The sequence below is a fragment of the Oryctolagus cuniculus genome, chromosome 3 (assembly GCF_964237555.1).
Source record: "Oryctolagus cuniculus chromosome 3, mOryCun1.1, whole genome shotgun sequence".
NCBI classification, from domain to species: Eukaryota; Metazoa; Chordata; class Mammalia; order Lagomorpha; family Leporidae; genus Oryctolagus; species Oryctolagus cuniculus.
Genome location: NC_091434.1, coordinates 170,135,005 through 170,151,197, shown reverse-complemented (window position 1 = coordinate 170,151,197; position 16,193 = coordinate 170,135,005). Strand labels below are relative to the sequence as shown.

At 45.4% G+C, this 16,193-nt stretch overlaps 1 protein-coding gene across 5 annotated transcripts in view; it reads right to left on the bottom strand.

The window, feature by feature from the left end:
• The window catches only part of LRGUK (leucine rich repeats and guanylate kinase domain containing), a 125,794-nt gene that overhangs the window by 48,891 nt on the left and 60,710 nt on the right, over positions 1-16,193 (bottom strand). For all 5 annotated transcript variants that reach the window (XM_051849785.2, XM_002711985.5, XM_017342684.3 and 2 more), the window contains 4 exons: positions 13,991-14,087; positions 8,412-8,525; positions 5,588-5,789; positions 3,303-3,398 (listed from right to left, as the gene is read on the bottom strand). In XM_051849785.2, the coding sequence (XP_051705745.2) occupies positions 3,303-3,398; positions 5,588-5,789; positions 8,412-8,525; positions 13,991-14,087 (509 nt within the window). The remainder of the gene's footprint in view (positions 1-3,302; positions 3,399-5,587; positions 5,790-8,411; positions 8,526-13,990; positions 14,088-16,193) is intronic.

Here is a 16,193-nt window from a genome sequence, read left to right as displayed (position 1 = left end):
CAAGTTTATCTTTAAACTATCAATGGGGGAAAAAAAACCAAGTTCCTCAACAAAATAACTGTGCAAGAGAGCTACAGTGTTCAGCTTAGGAAAAGGCATTATTTTACACAATACTAAGCCTGCCTCAAAAGCAAATGTCTGCTGAAGCGAGTGAGTTGATGAATTAATTACAACTCTGTCCGTCTACACTTTAGAGCTGGAGTTCTGCTATTCAATAACTGGATGGCTTAGTTATTAAATGTACTGGGGAGTAAATATTTTTATAAAGTCTATAATTCATCCTTATCATTAAATCAGACAGGCCTAACCTAATTAGTCCAAGTAAATCAAGCTTTATTACGCCTTTTAAGATGGTAGTCCATTTTCCTATGCACACATTACCTGGTCTATTAATCTGCCAAATGCCAGCAGTCAGTGTTCCTGACAGTGCCGGAAGGCAGCATACAGAGGTGGAGCCTCATAGGCCAATAAGGCTCAAAAGCCACCAACCGGCGCCGCCCATTCAGAAACCGTATGTTTTCCAGTTACTCAGATCTGGTCAGGCTCAGGGGACTGACTCACATTTACCCAAACCCGTAAGAGGCTGATGTAAAAACCAGCACACCAATTTAATTTACAATGGGAGATGAGCCCGGCTCAGGGATCAGAGCAACGCGGGGCGCAGCCCTCACGGGGCATGTCCACCCCGGAGACCAAATTAAAGTTCAGAAAGGTGCTTGGTTAGCAAGGAACGAAAGCAAAGGGAGCTAGATTTCCTCAGGAGAAGCTTCCACTGAGCTACGGAAACCCCAGGAGGCTTACTGCACCCCTCCACTCCACGGTCACCGCTTTCTAAAGAATGAACACCTGACCAGGAGAATCAGAGCAAGGCTGGGTACGCACACCGACACCCTCCCTCCCATCTTACTGTCCTCCCCTATAGACGGGACACAGACTGCCACTCCTCCACTAAAGGCTGTTTCCAGACAAACTGCACTTTCTTAAAAAACTTTCCAGTCGGCAGGCCAGTCCTGGTCACTTCATCTCCTGTGAGACGCATGTAGAGGGAAATTCTATTTTTTTTTTTTTTTTTTTTTGACAGCCAGAGTTAGACAGTGAGAGAGAGAGAGAGACAGAGAGAAAGGTCTTCCTTTTTCCATTGGTTCATCCTCCAACTGCGCCGATCTGAAGCCAGGAGCCAAGTGCTTCCTCCTGGTCTCCCGTGCAGGTGCAGGGCCCAAGCACTTGGGCCATCCTCCACTGCACTCCTGGGCCACAGCAGAGAGCTGGCCTGGAAGAGGAGCAACCAGGACAGAATCCGGCGCCGACTGGACTAGAACCCGGTGTGCCGGCCAGAGGGAAATTCTTAGCCACCGTCTGCTGAGTTTTACTGGCTTCACCAAAATACCGGGTGTGCTTGGCCTGGGAAAAGTGTGTAAAATTGCAAATCAGCACACTTGGTTTGAAATCCGGTGAAATCATGACCTGTCCTGCCTCAGTCTGACCAGGTACCCAGGCAAGCAAAATCGTATTTGGGTGAAGATTCATAAAGGCTAAAGCACAAAATTGCATAACATCCACCCAGATACAAGAGAAATTTTCTGTTGACATTTTAGAATATGTTACATGTGAATGAAGCCCATTGAAGGGAACTTTTAAAACTTTTATTGTTGGGGACAGCGCTGTGGTGTAGTAGGCTAAGCCTCCACGTGCAGTGCCGGCATCCCATATGGGCGCAAGTTCATGTCCTGGCTGCTCCTCTTCCCATCCAACTCTCTGCTTAGGGAAAGCAGTAGAGGATGGGCCAAGTGCCTGGGTCCCTGCACCTGCATGGGAGACCTGGAAAAAGCTCCTGGCTCCCAGCTTCAGATGGGCTCAGCTACAGCATTGCGGCCATTTGGGGAGTGAAGCAGCAGACGGAAGACCTCTCTGTCTCTCCCTCTCTAACTCTACCTCTCAAGTAAATGCATAAAACTTATTAAAAAAATAAAGTGTCTTAAAATGGTAATAATACTACGATTAAAAAACTTATTAGAGTAAGATGACCTAAAATTGACTATCAAAACCATTTGCAAGCATACAGTTCAGTGGCATCAAGTAATTTCATACGGTTATGCTATTATTCCAGGTACTTCATACAAGGGGACTCATACGCTACTTGTCTTTTTGTGACTGGCTTATTTCACTTAGCAGAAGGTCTCCACGGTTCATTCGTACTGCAGCCTGTGTCAGATTTTCTTCTGTTTCTCAGGCTGAGGAATATTCCATTGTGTGTAGATATATCATATTTTCTTTATTCATTCATCCAGCAACGGACACTTGGGCTGCTTCTTCCTTTTGGCTCTACTGTGCTGCTATCGCACTACTAGGGACAGGCGATTTCCTCTATCTCTGAGATTCCTGCTGACAAGTCTCCTGGGTCCATACTCAGAAACGGAACTGATGGGTCATTTGGTGGTTCTACTTTTACAGTTTTTGAGGAACTACCATCCTGTTTTAAATAGGAGCTACACCATTTCACATTCCTACCGACAGTGCATAATGGATCCAGTCTCTCTACATCCTGACCAACACTTGTTATTTTCTTGTGACTTGTTTTTATCCTAATGGTTGTGAAGTGGACTCGGGAAACCTTTTATAACACATTTCAAAATACTCATGTACCAAAATCCCAAGTGAGGGCTTTAGAACTGCTGGGTTCCGAGGACTCACACTTTTCTACTCGTAATCCTGTTATCTGCTGCTCACGGTCCATGAGGCAGGAAGGGAATACAAACTCCACTTAGCAGGATGGGGACCTGGAGCTCAGAACAGCAGAGCAGCTTGCCCAAGGGGGCAGCAAGGCCAGGGCCAGGAGGATACCCTCCGACTGGTGCGCTTCTTGCCAAATTCTGCAGAGAACACCATTGAGGACTGGCACAATGGAAAGAAAAGAGGACGGAAAGCTCTTGGACCGGAACACTTGGACTAAATATAGACCAGACAAGTAGCAAATACCTCAGCCCCACCGAAGGAAACTCAACTTCTAGAAGGCTGAGTTCTGGACCATGGGGCTAGTTCTTTCCCTCTCACCCCCACAGTACGGCCCATCATGTGTCTGCAAGGGGGAGTCCTCTGAGTTCTATTATGGTTGGGCAGACAAGGAGAGTTGTAGGACCAAGAGGCTGACCCTTGCAGTTTGTGTATGGGAACAGTCACCCCAGAATAGAGTCACTGTCAGCTCTAGCCCTAGCTAATCAGTAGACAAGTAACAATGCACAGAAATGGTTTCCTTTCTATGGAAACAAACAAACAATGCTGGCACAGAGTGGACAGGACAGTACCTGCAGCTGGAGCCAGACTTTTGGCAGGTCCCTCTGTCAATCCCAGGTAGTCTCTGATGAGCTGACTCAGCTTCTCATAGGCAGCATCCAGGTCATCTACAGAAATTGAAAGAGTGCGCTAAGAGTCAGTGCTCAGCTGTTGCTGGTCCCGGTTTGTTCACTACACAGAGTTTTAGGAATATTGTGGTACACAGAATGCTAAGATGATCCCAATGTCATTGCACCTCATAGAATCTCTTGTCTTTCAGGGTGGGCAAAATCTGCAGCGGTAACAAGATATCACGTCCCTGATTAGGTTTACATTATATGCTAAGAGGGTTTCACAGATGGGATTATGGTTATTAAGAAGATTATCCAGGTGGGCCTACTCCGGCCACGTGAGCCCCACAAAACAAGTGTTCTTCTCCAGCTGGTGGCAGGAGGGGACATCAGACTCAAAGCACAAGGAAGACTAGGTGTGCTGCGGCTAGCCGGAAGACGGCAGGGGTCGCGTGGATAAGACACGGGAACCGCCTCTAGGAACTGCCGGCAGTCAACACAGAGACTGGGCCCCAGCCTGAGAGCGAGGAGGGACTGCACTAACCAGCAAGAATGAACCTTGGTGTGACACTCCCCGGGCCTTCTGAACTGACGGCCCAGCTGATAACTTAATTTCACCTCCGAATACCCTGCACAGAGAAAGCAGCTGTGCTGTGCCAGACTTCCAGTCTACAAAACTGAACTACAGACAGGTGCTGTTTTAAGCTGTTGACAGTAATCGTTTCTATGCAGCAAAACAAACACGGAGCACAGGAACAATAATTGAAATATCAGCAATTTTATATGGTTCAACCTAACGTCTCTGAAGCCAAAACAGGTATAAGCACTGTTAGGAGTTTTTTGAGGATTCTTCCAGAGATTCCTTTATGTGGTACAAGAAAATACATACGAGGTTGTTTTTTATTTGTTACATACACGGTGGTATGCTATACCTGTGGTTGTCTTTTCTTAAGTATGGCTTAAAGATATTTCCTATTTCAAAATCAGTGTTTTCTCAGGCCGGTGCTGTGGCTCACTAGGCTAATCCTCTGCCTGTGGCACTGGCACCCCAGGTTCTAGTCCCAGTCGGGGCGCCGGATTCTGTCCCGGTTGCCCCTCTTCCAGGCCAGCTCTCTGCTGTGGCCCGGGAGTGCAGTGGAGGATGGCCCAGGTGTTTGGGCCCCTGCACCTGCACGGGAGACCAGGAGGAAGCACCTGGCTCCTGGCTTCGGATCAGCTCAGTGTGCCAGCCGCAACGCACCGGCTGTAGCAGCCACTTGGGGGATGAGCCAATGGAAAACGGAAGACCTTTCTCTCTCTCTCTCTCTCTCTCACTAACTCTGCATGTCAAAAAAAAAAAAAAAAAAGTCAGTGTTTTCTCATTCCTTTTTGTGATTGTATAATACTGCTTTAAAATATACAGAAATTTCGATATTTCAATAAATTCTTCCACTGACTACTGGTTCAAATAAGTGACCATTTCTAAAAGAGTACTGAAAAATGTCTTGCCCAGATATTTTCATGGTTACATATGTTTTTAGAAAACCACACTGCTCTTTTATTCAATGGGACATCCCCACTTTAGCACAGTGTTGAATCCAACACCAAAACGAAGACCCAGAGAGATTCCTGCAGATAAACCAGCAAAGAGAACATTCATTATATATTATTGTCAAGATAAGCGCTGCATGGGGGGGAAGTGGGGGGCACGGGGCAGGGGAAGGAAGCAGAATGAACACAGGGTTCAAAGGCCCTAGGCACTGCAGCGTTCATTCTTCTGGGATTAAAACAAAAGGTGAAAAGTAGCTTTCAGGAAGAGAAGAGCACACGGACTAGCAGACTTGGAGGCAGCTTATGTGGTCAGAGAGCAGGGCAGACTCCAGGCTGGCCCGTGAGCCCAGGGGACCGGGGCCATGGTTATGATATTTTTAACAGTTTGGTTTTTACCCTATAAGTAGATTATGATAAAACTGTCTGCATTACATAGACCTTTCTGGAAATTTAAATGTGTATTTCAAATTATATATCATCTAACCTTGTACTCACAATATCCCCAAGTAAGGAATCTACTCCAGGCTCATTTTACACCAATGTTTATTGGTTAACATCTTAAAGAACAGGAAAAACAGTCTGATTACAATGATTGACAATGTTTTATCTCTTGGATTCTTACTCCTTTGTGTCACCCAAGAATTTTCTTCCCATGAAGCAAACTTTTAATTTAGCAACCATCTACTTCAAAAATAAAGCTTTTTAAAGTTACTGACCTGAATTGATTACTGCATCAAAGTATCCTGGAAATTTCTGATTAATTTTAACATAAAGGTCCACTCTGGAAACAGCAAATTCAACTTCTGCACGACTAAATAATCCTTTTCTCCGCAAATATCCTTCATATTTTTCCTTGTTCATGGGCACCACTAGGATATAGCGAGGCTCGAAATAGCAATATTTCAAACTTCTTACACCCTACACATGTAAAGAAATGATAAGAAATTGGAAAGAGGATACACGATTTAGAAATTACTTTGGAGACAACTGACAACATAGGTGTAAGAAGTAGTATTATATTCAAGAATTTATCTGCAAGTAAATAAATAATTATATTTTTCATAAGTATCTCCAGGTTGGATTACTTTTTTCTCTTCACCAAACATTACATTGTCATTGGAAATAATACAAATTATTCTACCTGGTTACCCTCCAGTCATTATAATGAATATTACTGTTATAAAGGAAAATCATTGGCTATAAGATAGCAGCACTGCGATGTTACTAGTCAAAGTCATCTCCATTCTACACTTCAAAAGGCATCTCACCAGGAAGAAAAGGCCCCTCTGCTAACCCTATGCCATCCCCTGGGCACCCTTCCCATGCTTTCAGGAGCGACCTGGTTGGGCCGATTCCAGTTCCTATCACAACTTCTGTCCCGGAGCAAGCAGGCCAAGCTCCTGGTATCCTGCCAACCAGGGAACCACGGGGGGGGGAAGCACGGTTGGACGGCAGCTCTCTGCCTCCTGCAGTCAGCAAAGCCCTCAAGCTCTAGGGGTATCAGTTTCCTCATGGGTGAAGTGAGAGAGACGGTAGAGCCCCTTCTATCTCAAGTCTATCATCAGTTAACTCAGTGTTCACAATCTTGGTTTAGAAACTCAGCGGGAAGAAATACGGGCTCTTTTCAAAAGCAGTTTCTGGGAGAGTCAGTGACGAGGGCAGGCTGGAGAAATCCTTCAGCTGTGGAGAACCAGGGGAATTAAGCGCGGTTTATAGACTCAACCCAGGGAGTGAGCAGCAGGAAGCTCTCGAGGAGGACAACCGCGACACAGGAGCCACCACGCGGTACCTGCTGGACTGGAAAAAGAAACGAAAAAGATGGAGTTTCTGCCCTCGAAACCTGCCTTCATTTTGGTTTTCCCTTTGTGAGGAAGAAACTTCTTTTAAAAAAGTCTCTCTCTCTCTCTGTTGTTAATTACCATATTAGTGCAGAAACAAAGACAATCCCCTTCATTAAAGATACAAAACCAGGGGCTGCAGCTGCGGCATAGTGGGTAAAGCCACCGTCTGCAGTGCCGGCATCCCCTATGAATGCTTGTTTGAGTCCTGGCTGCTCCACTTCCGATCCAGCTCTCTGCTGTGGCCTGGAAAAGCAGAAGATGGCCCACGTCCTTGGGCCCCTGCACTCGTGTGGGAGACACAGAAGAAGCTCCTGGCTCCTGGCTTTGGATCGGCCCAGCTCCAACCCAGCTCCAGCTGTTGCAGCCATTTGGAGAGTGAACCAGTGGATAGAAGATCTCTCTCTCTCTCGTTAATTAACATATTAAAGATACAAAACCTCCTTAAAGATACAAAACCAGTTACTTGCAGAAAGGTAAGAATGGAAGGATTGTGAAGCCAGGAAAGCTAAAGAGCTGGAAGGAATGCCATCAGATTCCCCAAGTTGACCTGTAAACCCTTAAGAGCCGAAAGGGAATTACAGCCTCCTTCTCTGCGAAGTTATAAAGTAGAAGGTAATGGATGGAGCAGGAAGAGTGAAGGAGTATCAGGCTTGTGTAAGCTTCGAATCCTCCAAGTTTGGTCTAACGAAACCATTTTCATGCACTTTTTGATTGCAAAAAGCATGACACTGGGGGTCAGTGTTGTGGCTCAGTGGGTTAATGCCCTGGCCTGCAGTACCGGCATCCCATATGGGCGCTGGTTTGAGTCCTGGCTGCTCCACTTCCGATCCAGCTCTCTGCTATGGCCTGGGAAAGCAGTGGAAGATGGCCCAAGTCCTTGGACCCCTGCACCTGCATGGGAGACCTGAAGGAAGCTCCTGGCTCCCGGCTTCGGATCAGCACAGCTCCGGCTGTTGAGGCCAATTGGGGAGTGAACCATCAGATGGAAGACCTCTCTCTCTCTCTGTCTCTCTCTCTCTCTCTCTCTCTCTCTCTCTGCCTCTTCTCTCTCTGTGTAACTCTGAGTTTCAAATAAATAAATAAATCTTTAAAAAAAAAAAAAAAGCGTGACACTGCTTGGTGAGGGCGACTTGACAAAGTGATCAAATATCTTTGAAGATTTCAGCTATTTGATAAAATGTATTTTAAAAACAAGTGCGGGATGGTTTTACTCTGGACCTTAACTTCAGAGAAGCTTCTGTGTACTCTCATTGCACCAGCTAGCTGAGGGAAGACAGCCGCGCTGGGGCCCAGAGGAGAGTCTCCTGAAATCTGCAAGTCCCAGTCGCCAGAAGTCCTGCAGGGCCTGAGTAACTGGAGTGAAAAGACAGCCCCGCCCGCACGCCTCTGTGCAGAGAGAGGGAACAAGCATGCCCAGGGCATAAAGAACTAGGCTGTAGCTTACATCACTTCATATAATTTAGTGAGGAAATAACTTAGAAAATACATCTTGGTGGTAGCTTCACTCACGGCATATGTGTGTATTCTTGCATTGTAGTCTAACTCTGTCACTTAATTTTTCATAGCCTGCGACCCCCATGTCCATGTTTCTCTTGTGCCTAGTACTATGCTGTTGCACACTGGAGCCCCAACCTCAAATAGATGTACATATTTATATACACACATTAAAAAATAAATTGATTGAATAAAAAATACTTACTTCTATTTCCAAATGAATACAGCTTGCTAAACCATCTCTTGCGATACCTTCTACAGTGTCTCTATTCAATCCATAATTATGATTACCATAATTAAATGTTAGAATGAATTTCCCCTGGAATTTGAGAAGTATAAAGATTTTCATATAACAGTGGCCATAATGAAATTTAATAAAAATAAAATCACTTGATATCTTATTTTTATATAATTCCATAAAACAAACACTAGCAACCATGTAAGAATGACAATGAGGTCATAAAACTTAATATCCAACTGTAATAGAGTAATTTATTCAGAATTCTCAGCTGACAAAAAAAATGAGGCTTTTGGAGATAATCTGTGGACAAAATGTCAGAGGGTGAAGGCGGTAAAGCTTTCTGTGGAACAAAGCAGTTTGCTTATTTACTCAATTCCTGCCAAACCTGTAGCACAAACCTGCATTCCTGAGAGAGAAAACTAATAGTTTGCTCTTTGCCGCCACAATTTCAGCTATGCCGGGCATACCAGAGCCCAGAAAAGGCTTTTATTCCTGCACGTCTTTCATTCCAAGATAAGCTATGAATTAAGGATAAATCCTGAAGACCAGGGATGACAGAGACCTTCTGAAACAGTCTCATCCTGTTTTACCCCGTAAAGACAGCTTACTGCAGCAACTGTCCGTATGCTGTTCAATACACTGTTGTCTGCCCACAGTCATCTGAAATATAAATACTGGCTTTCCTCTGCATTCTGGGAGCTCAGCTGAAAGCTGTACTCCTCGCAAAGGAAAAAAAAAATGCAAGTAAAAACACGGCTCTCAACCTTGTCTAAGACTTTTTCTTTGACATGTTCTATTTATGAAACCACTAGGTCTAACCTAGTCTGGGAGGCTGAAGACAACAGAAGGACTAAAAATGTGGATGACCTTGGCAAGTCTGAACCCTCAGATACCTGACTCTGAAATAAACAGAGGAAGGAAGACTCAGAGAGACGCACTGAATCCTGCCAAATGGCAGCAGCAGCACTAACAGCAGCCGTGACTGGGGATCCGTTTGCTACCCTGTGCCTTCTGGCTCCAGATGTGCCGGTGAAGTGTAGGCCTGGGGGATCAGCTATCCGTCAGGGAAGACGGGTTGGAAGACCAGGAGACACAAGGCTTCTCTCGGGCTGCATGGGTCTCTGGAAGACTCGTCCGCTGCGGCTGACAAGGAAAATCTGGATCTCCATACTCATAAGAAAGTTATGTCAGGGCCGGCGCCGTGGTGTAGTGGGCTGGGCATCCGCGAGCAGCTACAGCATCCCTTACGGGCACCGGTTCGTGTCCCGGTTGCTCTTCTTCCAAGCCAGCTCTCTGCTATGGCCTGGGAAAGTGGTGGAGAATGGCCTGAGTGCTTGGGCCCATGCACCCATGCTGGGGACAAGGAGGAGGCTCCTGGCTTCAGATCAGCTCAGCCCTGGCTGATGCGGCCATTTGGGGAGTGAACCAGCAGATGGAGGATCTTTCTCTCTGTCTCTCCCTCTCTCTGTGTGTAACTTTACCTCTCAAATAAATAAATAAATCTTAGGGGCCGGCGCCATGGCTCACATGGCTAATCCTCCACCTGAGGCGCTGGCATCCCAAATGGGTGCTGGGTTCTGGTCCCGGTTGTGCCTCTTTCAATCCAGCTCTCTGCTGTGGCCGGGAGGGCAGTGGAGGATGGCCCAGGTGTTTGGGCCCCTGCACCTGCATGGGAGACCAGGACAGGGCACCTGGCTCCTGGCTTAGGATCAGCGCAGCACGCCGGCTGTGGCAGCCATTTGGGGGATGAACCAACGGAAAGGAAGACCTTTCTCTCTGTCTCTCTCTCTCTCACACTCACTGTCTAACTCTGCCTGGCAAAAAAAAAAAAAAAATGTATACAATCTAAGCATACTTTTCAGATTGTCACATACTTTGTTTTTTGTTTTCTTGTTTACACAAGGACCTGCCCTGCGGATCAAGGTGGCATTTTCTGGAAAGATACAGGCTTTGGAAGAATCTTGCACTGTACATTTCTAAAAAATAGACCCCAGCAAACTGATTCATTAAAACATTGGGGGAAACGGTCCCTCCCACTTCCGACTGGTGACAGTCCTTTCATCTTGCGCAAGCAGACTTCTAATAAGCAGCAATGGTCGTACTGCAAAGACTTCCAGGTCTCTGGCTGTATCTTCCTAAGTCAGGAAGAAGGGTTCTTTGTGGGGGCTGATCTGTATCCTGCGGCGATGGCTGTTGGAGCAGGCATGTGTGTGGGAAGGGTGTGCAGGTCTGTGTGTCAGCACCTCAGAGAAGATGGGTGTGACTACCCTGGCAAATGCGCAGGGAAGCAATGCCAGACTGTCAGAGGATGGGGGAGGGGCCAGACTGTCAGGGTGGAGAAGGGTTCTATGTGCAGAAGGTTGACTGTGTGGGTATGACTGGTGAAGCTGACAATGGATCCTGAGTTTATAATACCAGGTTTGTCTTCATGAAACAGATTTTAAGTTCACATTAAAGATGAGAAAAAAAGATCAGAGGCAAAATTGAAATGGAAGAAAATGACATTATATTAAGGTAATATATTTTAGCAGACGCAGTAAAAATGAGCACCCAAACACATGAAGATTTCTGCAGAGTGAGTAAAACTCTAAGACTAACTACAGTATAAAAGCGCTGTGGTTTCAGACTAGGGATTGAAGTAGAATAATGTGATATCTGACAAGACATGGAACAACAGAAGGGGCATCTGGGGTGCTCAAAGTGGAAGAACTGAACTAATAAAAATGCTTCAGACTCTAAGAAAAGTTCACATGAAGTTTGGAAACCAGCTGCCTTTCTACCTACAGTCAAAAGGGAATGCTTTTTACTACTTCTCACCCTATAGAAAAAATAACTCAAAATGGATCAAAGACTTAAATGATAGACCTCAGCTAGTAGGAAAAAACCTAGAGGAAACACTTTAAGACACTGGTATAGGAAAGAATTTTTCAAATACAAACCCAAAAGCACAGACAACAGCAGCAAAACTAGACAGTTGTGATTATACCAAACTAAGAAGCTTCTGAAAAACCAAGGAGACAATAAACAGAGTGAAGAAACAAACCGCAGGCTGGCGCCGCGACTCACTAGGCTAATCCTCCGCCTATAGCGCCGGCACCCGGGGTTCTAGTCCTGGTCGGGGCGCTGGATTCTGTCCCGGTTGCCCCTCTTCGAGGCCAGCTCTCTGCTGTGGCCAGGGAAGGCAGTGGAGGATGGCCCAAGTGCTTGGGCCCTGCACCCCATGGGAGACCAGGAGGAAGCACCTGGCTCCTGGCTTCGGATCAGCGCAGTGCACTGGCCGTAGCAGCCATTGGAGGGTGAACCAACAGAAGGAAGACCTTTCTCTCTGTCTCTCTCTCTCACTGTCTAACTCTGCCTGTCAAAAAAAAAAAAAAAAAAAAAAAAAAAAAAAAAAAGAGAGAGAGAGAGAGAAACAAACCGCAAAACGGAAGAAAACTCTTGCAAACTCTTTACCTGACAAAGAACACACAGAATCGAAGAAGAAAAACCAAACAATCCAGTTAAGAAATGAGCACAGGATCTGAATAGACACGTCTCAAAAGAAGACATGTAAATGGCCAACAAGTATGAGTGAAACTCTGCCCACTATCATAGCCCCCAGGGAAATGCAAACTGACACCACAATGAGATATCATCTTGCTCTAAGTAGAATGGCCATTATCAAAGTAAGAAACAGAACAAGCAGTCCCAAGGATGGAGAGAAAAAGGAACGCACCCTCCTACACTGCCCCAGGGAATGTAATCAGTACAGTCACTATGGAGAACAGAGAGGAGGTTCCTCAAAAAACCGAAAACAGACCTACCGTCTGTGGACCCCACCCATCTGCTTCTGAGTATACCCGAAAGAAATGATATCAGCACATCAAAGAGATACCTGCACTCCCATGTTCCCTGCAGCACTTGTCACAATGGCCACCAGGGGATGAACAGATAAAGAAACTGTGGCATATATACATAATATTATTCGGCCAAAGAAAAAGAATTAAATCTTAATATTTGTAGCAAAATGGATGAAACTGGGGGTTATTACACTCCATGAAGTAAGTCAGGCATAGGAAGATAAATGGCATATATTCCTTCCCATTCGTGGAAGTTTAAAACAGCTACCTGAGGCCTGCGCCATGGCTCACTAGGCTAATCCTCCACCTTGCGGTGCCGGCACACCAGGTACTAGTCCCAGTCGGGGCGCCGGATTCTGTCCCGGTTGCCCCTCTTCCAGGCCAGCTCTCTGCTGAGGCCAGGGAGTGCAGTGGAGGATGGCCCAGGTGCTTGGGCCCTGCACCCCATGGGAGACCAGGAGAGGCACCTGGCTCCTGCCATCAGATCAGCGCGGTGCGCCAGCCGCGGCGGCCATTGGAGGGTGAACCAACGGCAAAGGAAGACCTTTCTCTCTGTCTCTCTCTCTCACTGTCCACTCTGCCTGTCAAAAAAAAAAAAAAAAAAAAAAAAAAAAAAAAAAAAAAAAACCAGCTACCTGAACTTAGAATAGCGATTACTGGAAGCTGGGAGGGGTGGGGATATTGGGAGGAAGAGGGAGGTTGGATAAGGAGTACCAAAATACAGAGCGAGGTAATAATTTCTGGCCCCCCACAGCAGAGCAGGGTGAATGTAGTTCACAAAAATGTATTATACATTAGACAAAGAACCAGAAGACAGGAGCTCTCAGCATAAAGAAAAGGAACTAGAAATGCGGACTATGCTAACTGCCTGACTGATCAGTTTGCACTATATACCTGTGTTGAAATACTGCACTATACATCATAAAAATGTACAAGTATTACATGTTAAAAATTGAGAAAAATAAAGACAAGGAGGTGACTGTGAATTACCACCAATGACTAGACTATCAAGGTTTCAGTAAAGAAAAAAAAAATTAAATTGAAGATTATCTTGAGTGTCTATAATATTGACTGATGCATGGTAGCTCTCATCACCTGGCAGACACACAGTCCTTAAAGAAATTAGGAGTCTTAACTGGTCTGATAGAAGGGCTTCCGTCTGCATGAGTGAACTACTTGACTTCTCAAACTGGAAGGTAACTGAGGATGGTAACATGTCCAGTTCAAGCCAACTAAATGGGACACAGTGCTTAGAGCTGTAAGAGTTAGAAAGTACCACTGCTAATAAACACGGGGAGTGCTCTCTGGACTGACCCCCTCATCCCAGGAATAATGAATTTGCAAGCTTTGTGTAGCAAGCCAAGTCTAATTGAGAACTGTAGACTAATGATAGCAAAAGCAACTGATATGCACAAATCACAAGAATCTTCTGGAGTGAACTTAGTTCTAGCTTTTTAAAATGTCCACATGCTCATTTTCATTAGAAATTTTTTGTGGTATTTGCAATATGCAATTGCAACATTTTCTCCAAGATCATGAAATACTTGTGAAGAATGGATGTATTAAGAAGTTTACCCAATAACTCATCTCTCACAACAAGCACAAAACTCAATTTTTCCTTTTTAATTTATCACTATTTTCTAAAATTTCTGCAAGAGAATGTGTACTTCTTGTGCAAAAAAAAAAAATAAGAAATGTTCTTACCATGTTTAGCATTTCATCAAAAACTTCTTGAGAGATAAAATGATAATCAACTCGGTCCCCTTCTCCAAAGTAAGGCGGTCTTGTGGTATGACAGGCTCTGGAATCATGAAAAAGACAACCTGGCCTATTTCTATTAACTTAACATTCAAAACAGAAAAGACTTCGTTGTGAAGTACTGTGTCGGTTTTTTTGTTGCTTTAGCTAAAATACCTGAGAGGGGCTACTTATAAAGGAACGAGGTTTATTTTGCCTCATGGTTTGGAGCTCACGGTCCACGGTCGTGCAGCCCCATTCGTCTGGCATCTGGGGGAGGCCGGCAGTTCTGGAGCAAGTGTGGAGGAACACTCCTATGGCAATCCAGGAAGCAGAGAACCTCCGGGAGTACAGTCTTCTTCCCATGCGTCTCCTCACATAGCCACAGTGGCTCCACCACAGAGGCTCTGCCCGACAACCTGAGAGAGTCTAATCACTTTCCAAGGCTCTGCATTCAAACACCTGGGTTCAATTAAGTTCCAGCTTTCAGCCATGAATATAAGACTCTGGGGATCAGAACTTCAGGACCTCTGGGGGACACTCAAGTCATGTTCCAGTCTCGCCCAGTATGGTTTGGAAAAATGAAGTTGATCTACAAATGATACATCGTACACGGATATAATTGTGAAAATAGTATGGCTTTGAAGTGCTAGACTAGGTTCAGTTGCTATAGTCTGGAAGGTTTATACAATTTTGCATTATCAACATCAAGCGTTTGCTTTTGAAGAATCTCTGAAATCATGTAACATGTTAGGAAGCGTAACAATATTAATCACTCATAGATTTTCCACATGAAGGATTTCATGTTCATGCTGATCTATAAGCATTTCCCACAGGTTCCCCTCACCTCCCTCCACCTGGCTGACCCCTTTATGTATTCAGTTTAACTGTCACCTTGACAAAAAGAGCCTTGCTTGGCCTCCTGTGTCTGGGTTATAAACTAGGATTCCTACAGTGAATGGGATCTTCAACAATCAATCAGGCCTTTTCTACCCACTGTCTGAGACAGAATCCCGCCTCCCACTAAATCCCCCAATTGCTCTCCATCACCAGAAATGCCTTCTTCTGTATATTTATTTGCTTCCCCCATCTTCTTCAGCAGAACAATCGGAATCAGGAGGGGAGGACTGTGTCTTGCTCATCCTGTTCATCACTGCATTTCCGATGTCTAGCACACGGTAAACATTCACTACACTTTTGTAAAATAAATTTTAAAAATGAAATGTGAAGTGAATGACACCTGATAGGAGTCCTATTATATAGATGATTAGAAAAGTGATTTGCCCAGGGTCCTGCATGGTGGTGCACCTGTGACACTGGCATCCCATATGAGTACCAATTCAAGTCTGGCGGCTCGAATTCCATTCTGGTTCCCTGCTAATGTGACTGGGAAAGCAGCAGCAGATAGCCAAAGTGCTTGGGCTCCTGCTACCCATGTGGAAGACAGGGAAAGAGTTCCTGGCTCCTGGCTTTGGCCTGGCCCAGCCCAGTTGCTGAGGTCATTTGGAGAGTGAATGAACAGATGGAAGATTTTCTCTCTCTCTCTCTCTCTCTCTCTCTCTCTCTCCCTCTTCCTCTCTCTCTGTCACTCTGCCTTCAAATAAATAAAAATAAAATTTTTTTTTTAAAGTGGTTCATCCAAGATCACACTGCAGGCTGATGCCAGTCCCAGAACTAAAATAGTTCCAACTACCCAAGACTCTTAAATCCATATTCTGCTTTTCCAATGCTAAATTCTGGGAATGCAAACAGATTTTTAGATTATCCTGAAGTTGTTGTTGTTGTTGTTGTTTTTTTTTTTTTTTGACAGGTAGAGTTAGAGACAGTGAGAGAGAGACAGAGAGAAAGGTCATCCTTCTGTTGGTTTACTCCCCTAATGGCCGCCACAGCCGGTGCACTGTGCTAATCTGAAGCCAGGAGCCAGGTGCTTCCTCTTGGTCTCCCATGCGGCTGCAGGGCCCAAGCACATGGGCCATCCTCCACTGCCCTCCCAGGCCACAGCAGAGAGCTGGACTGGAAGAGGAGCAACTGAGACAGAATCCAGCGCCCCGACTGGGACTAGAACCCGGGGTGCCGGCGCCGCAGGTGGATGATTAGCCTAGTGAGCCATGGCATTGGCCGATTATCCTGAAGTTTAAAACAGGAGGACAGGTAGACACTTGACATGTTA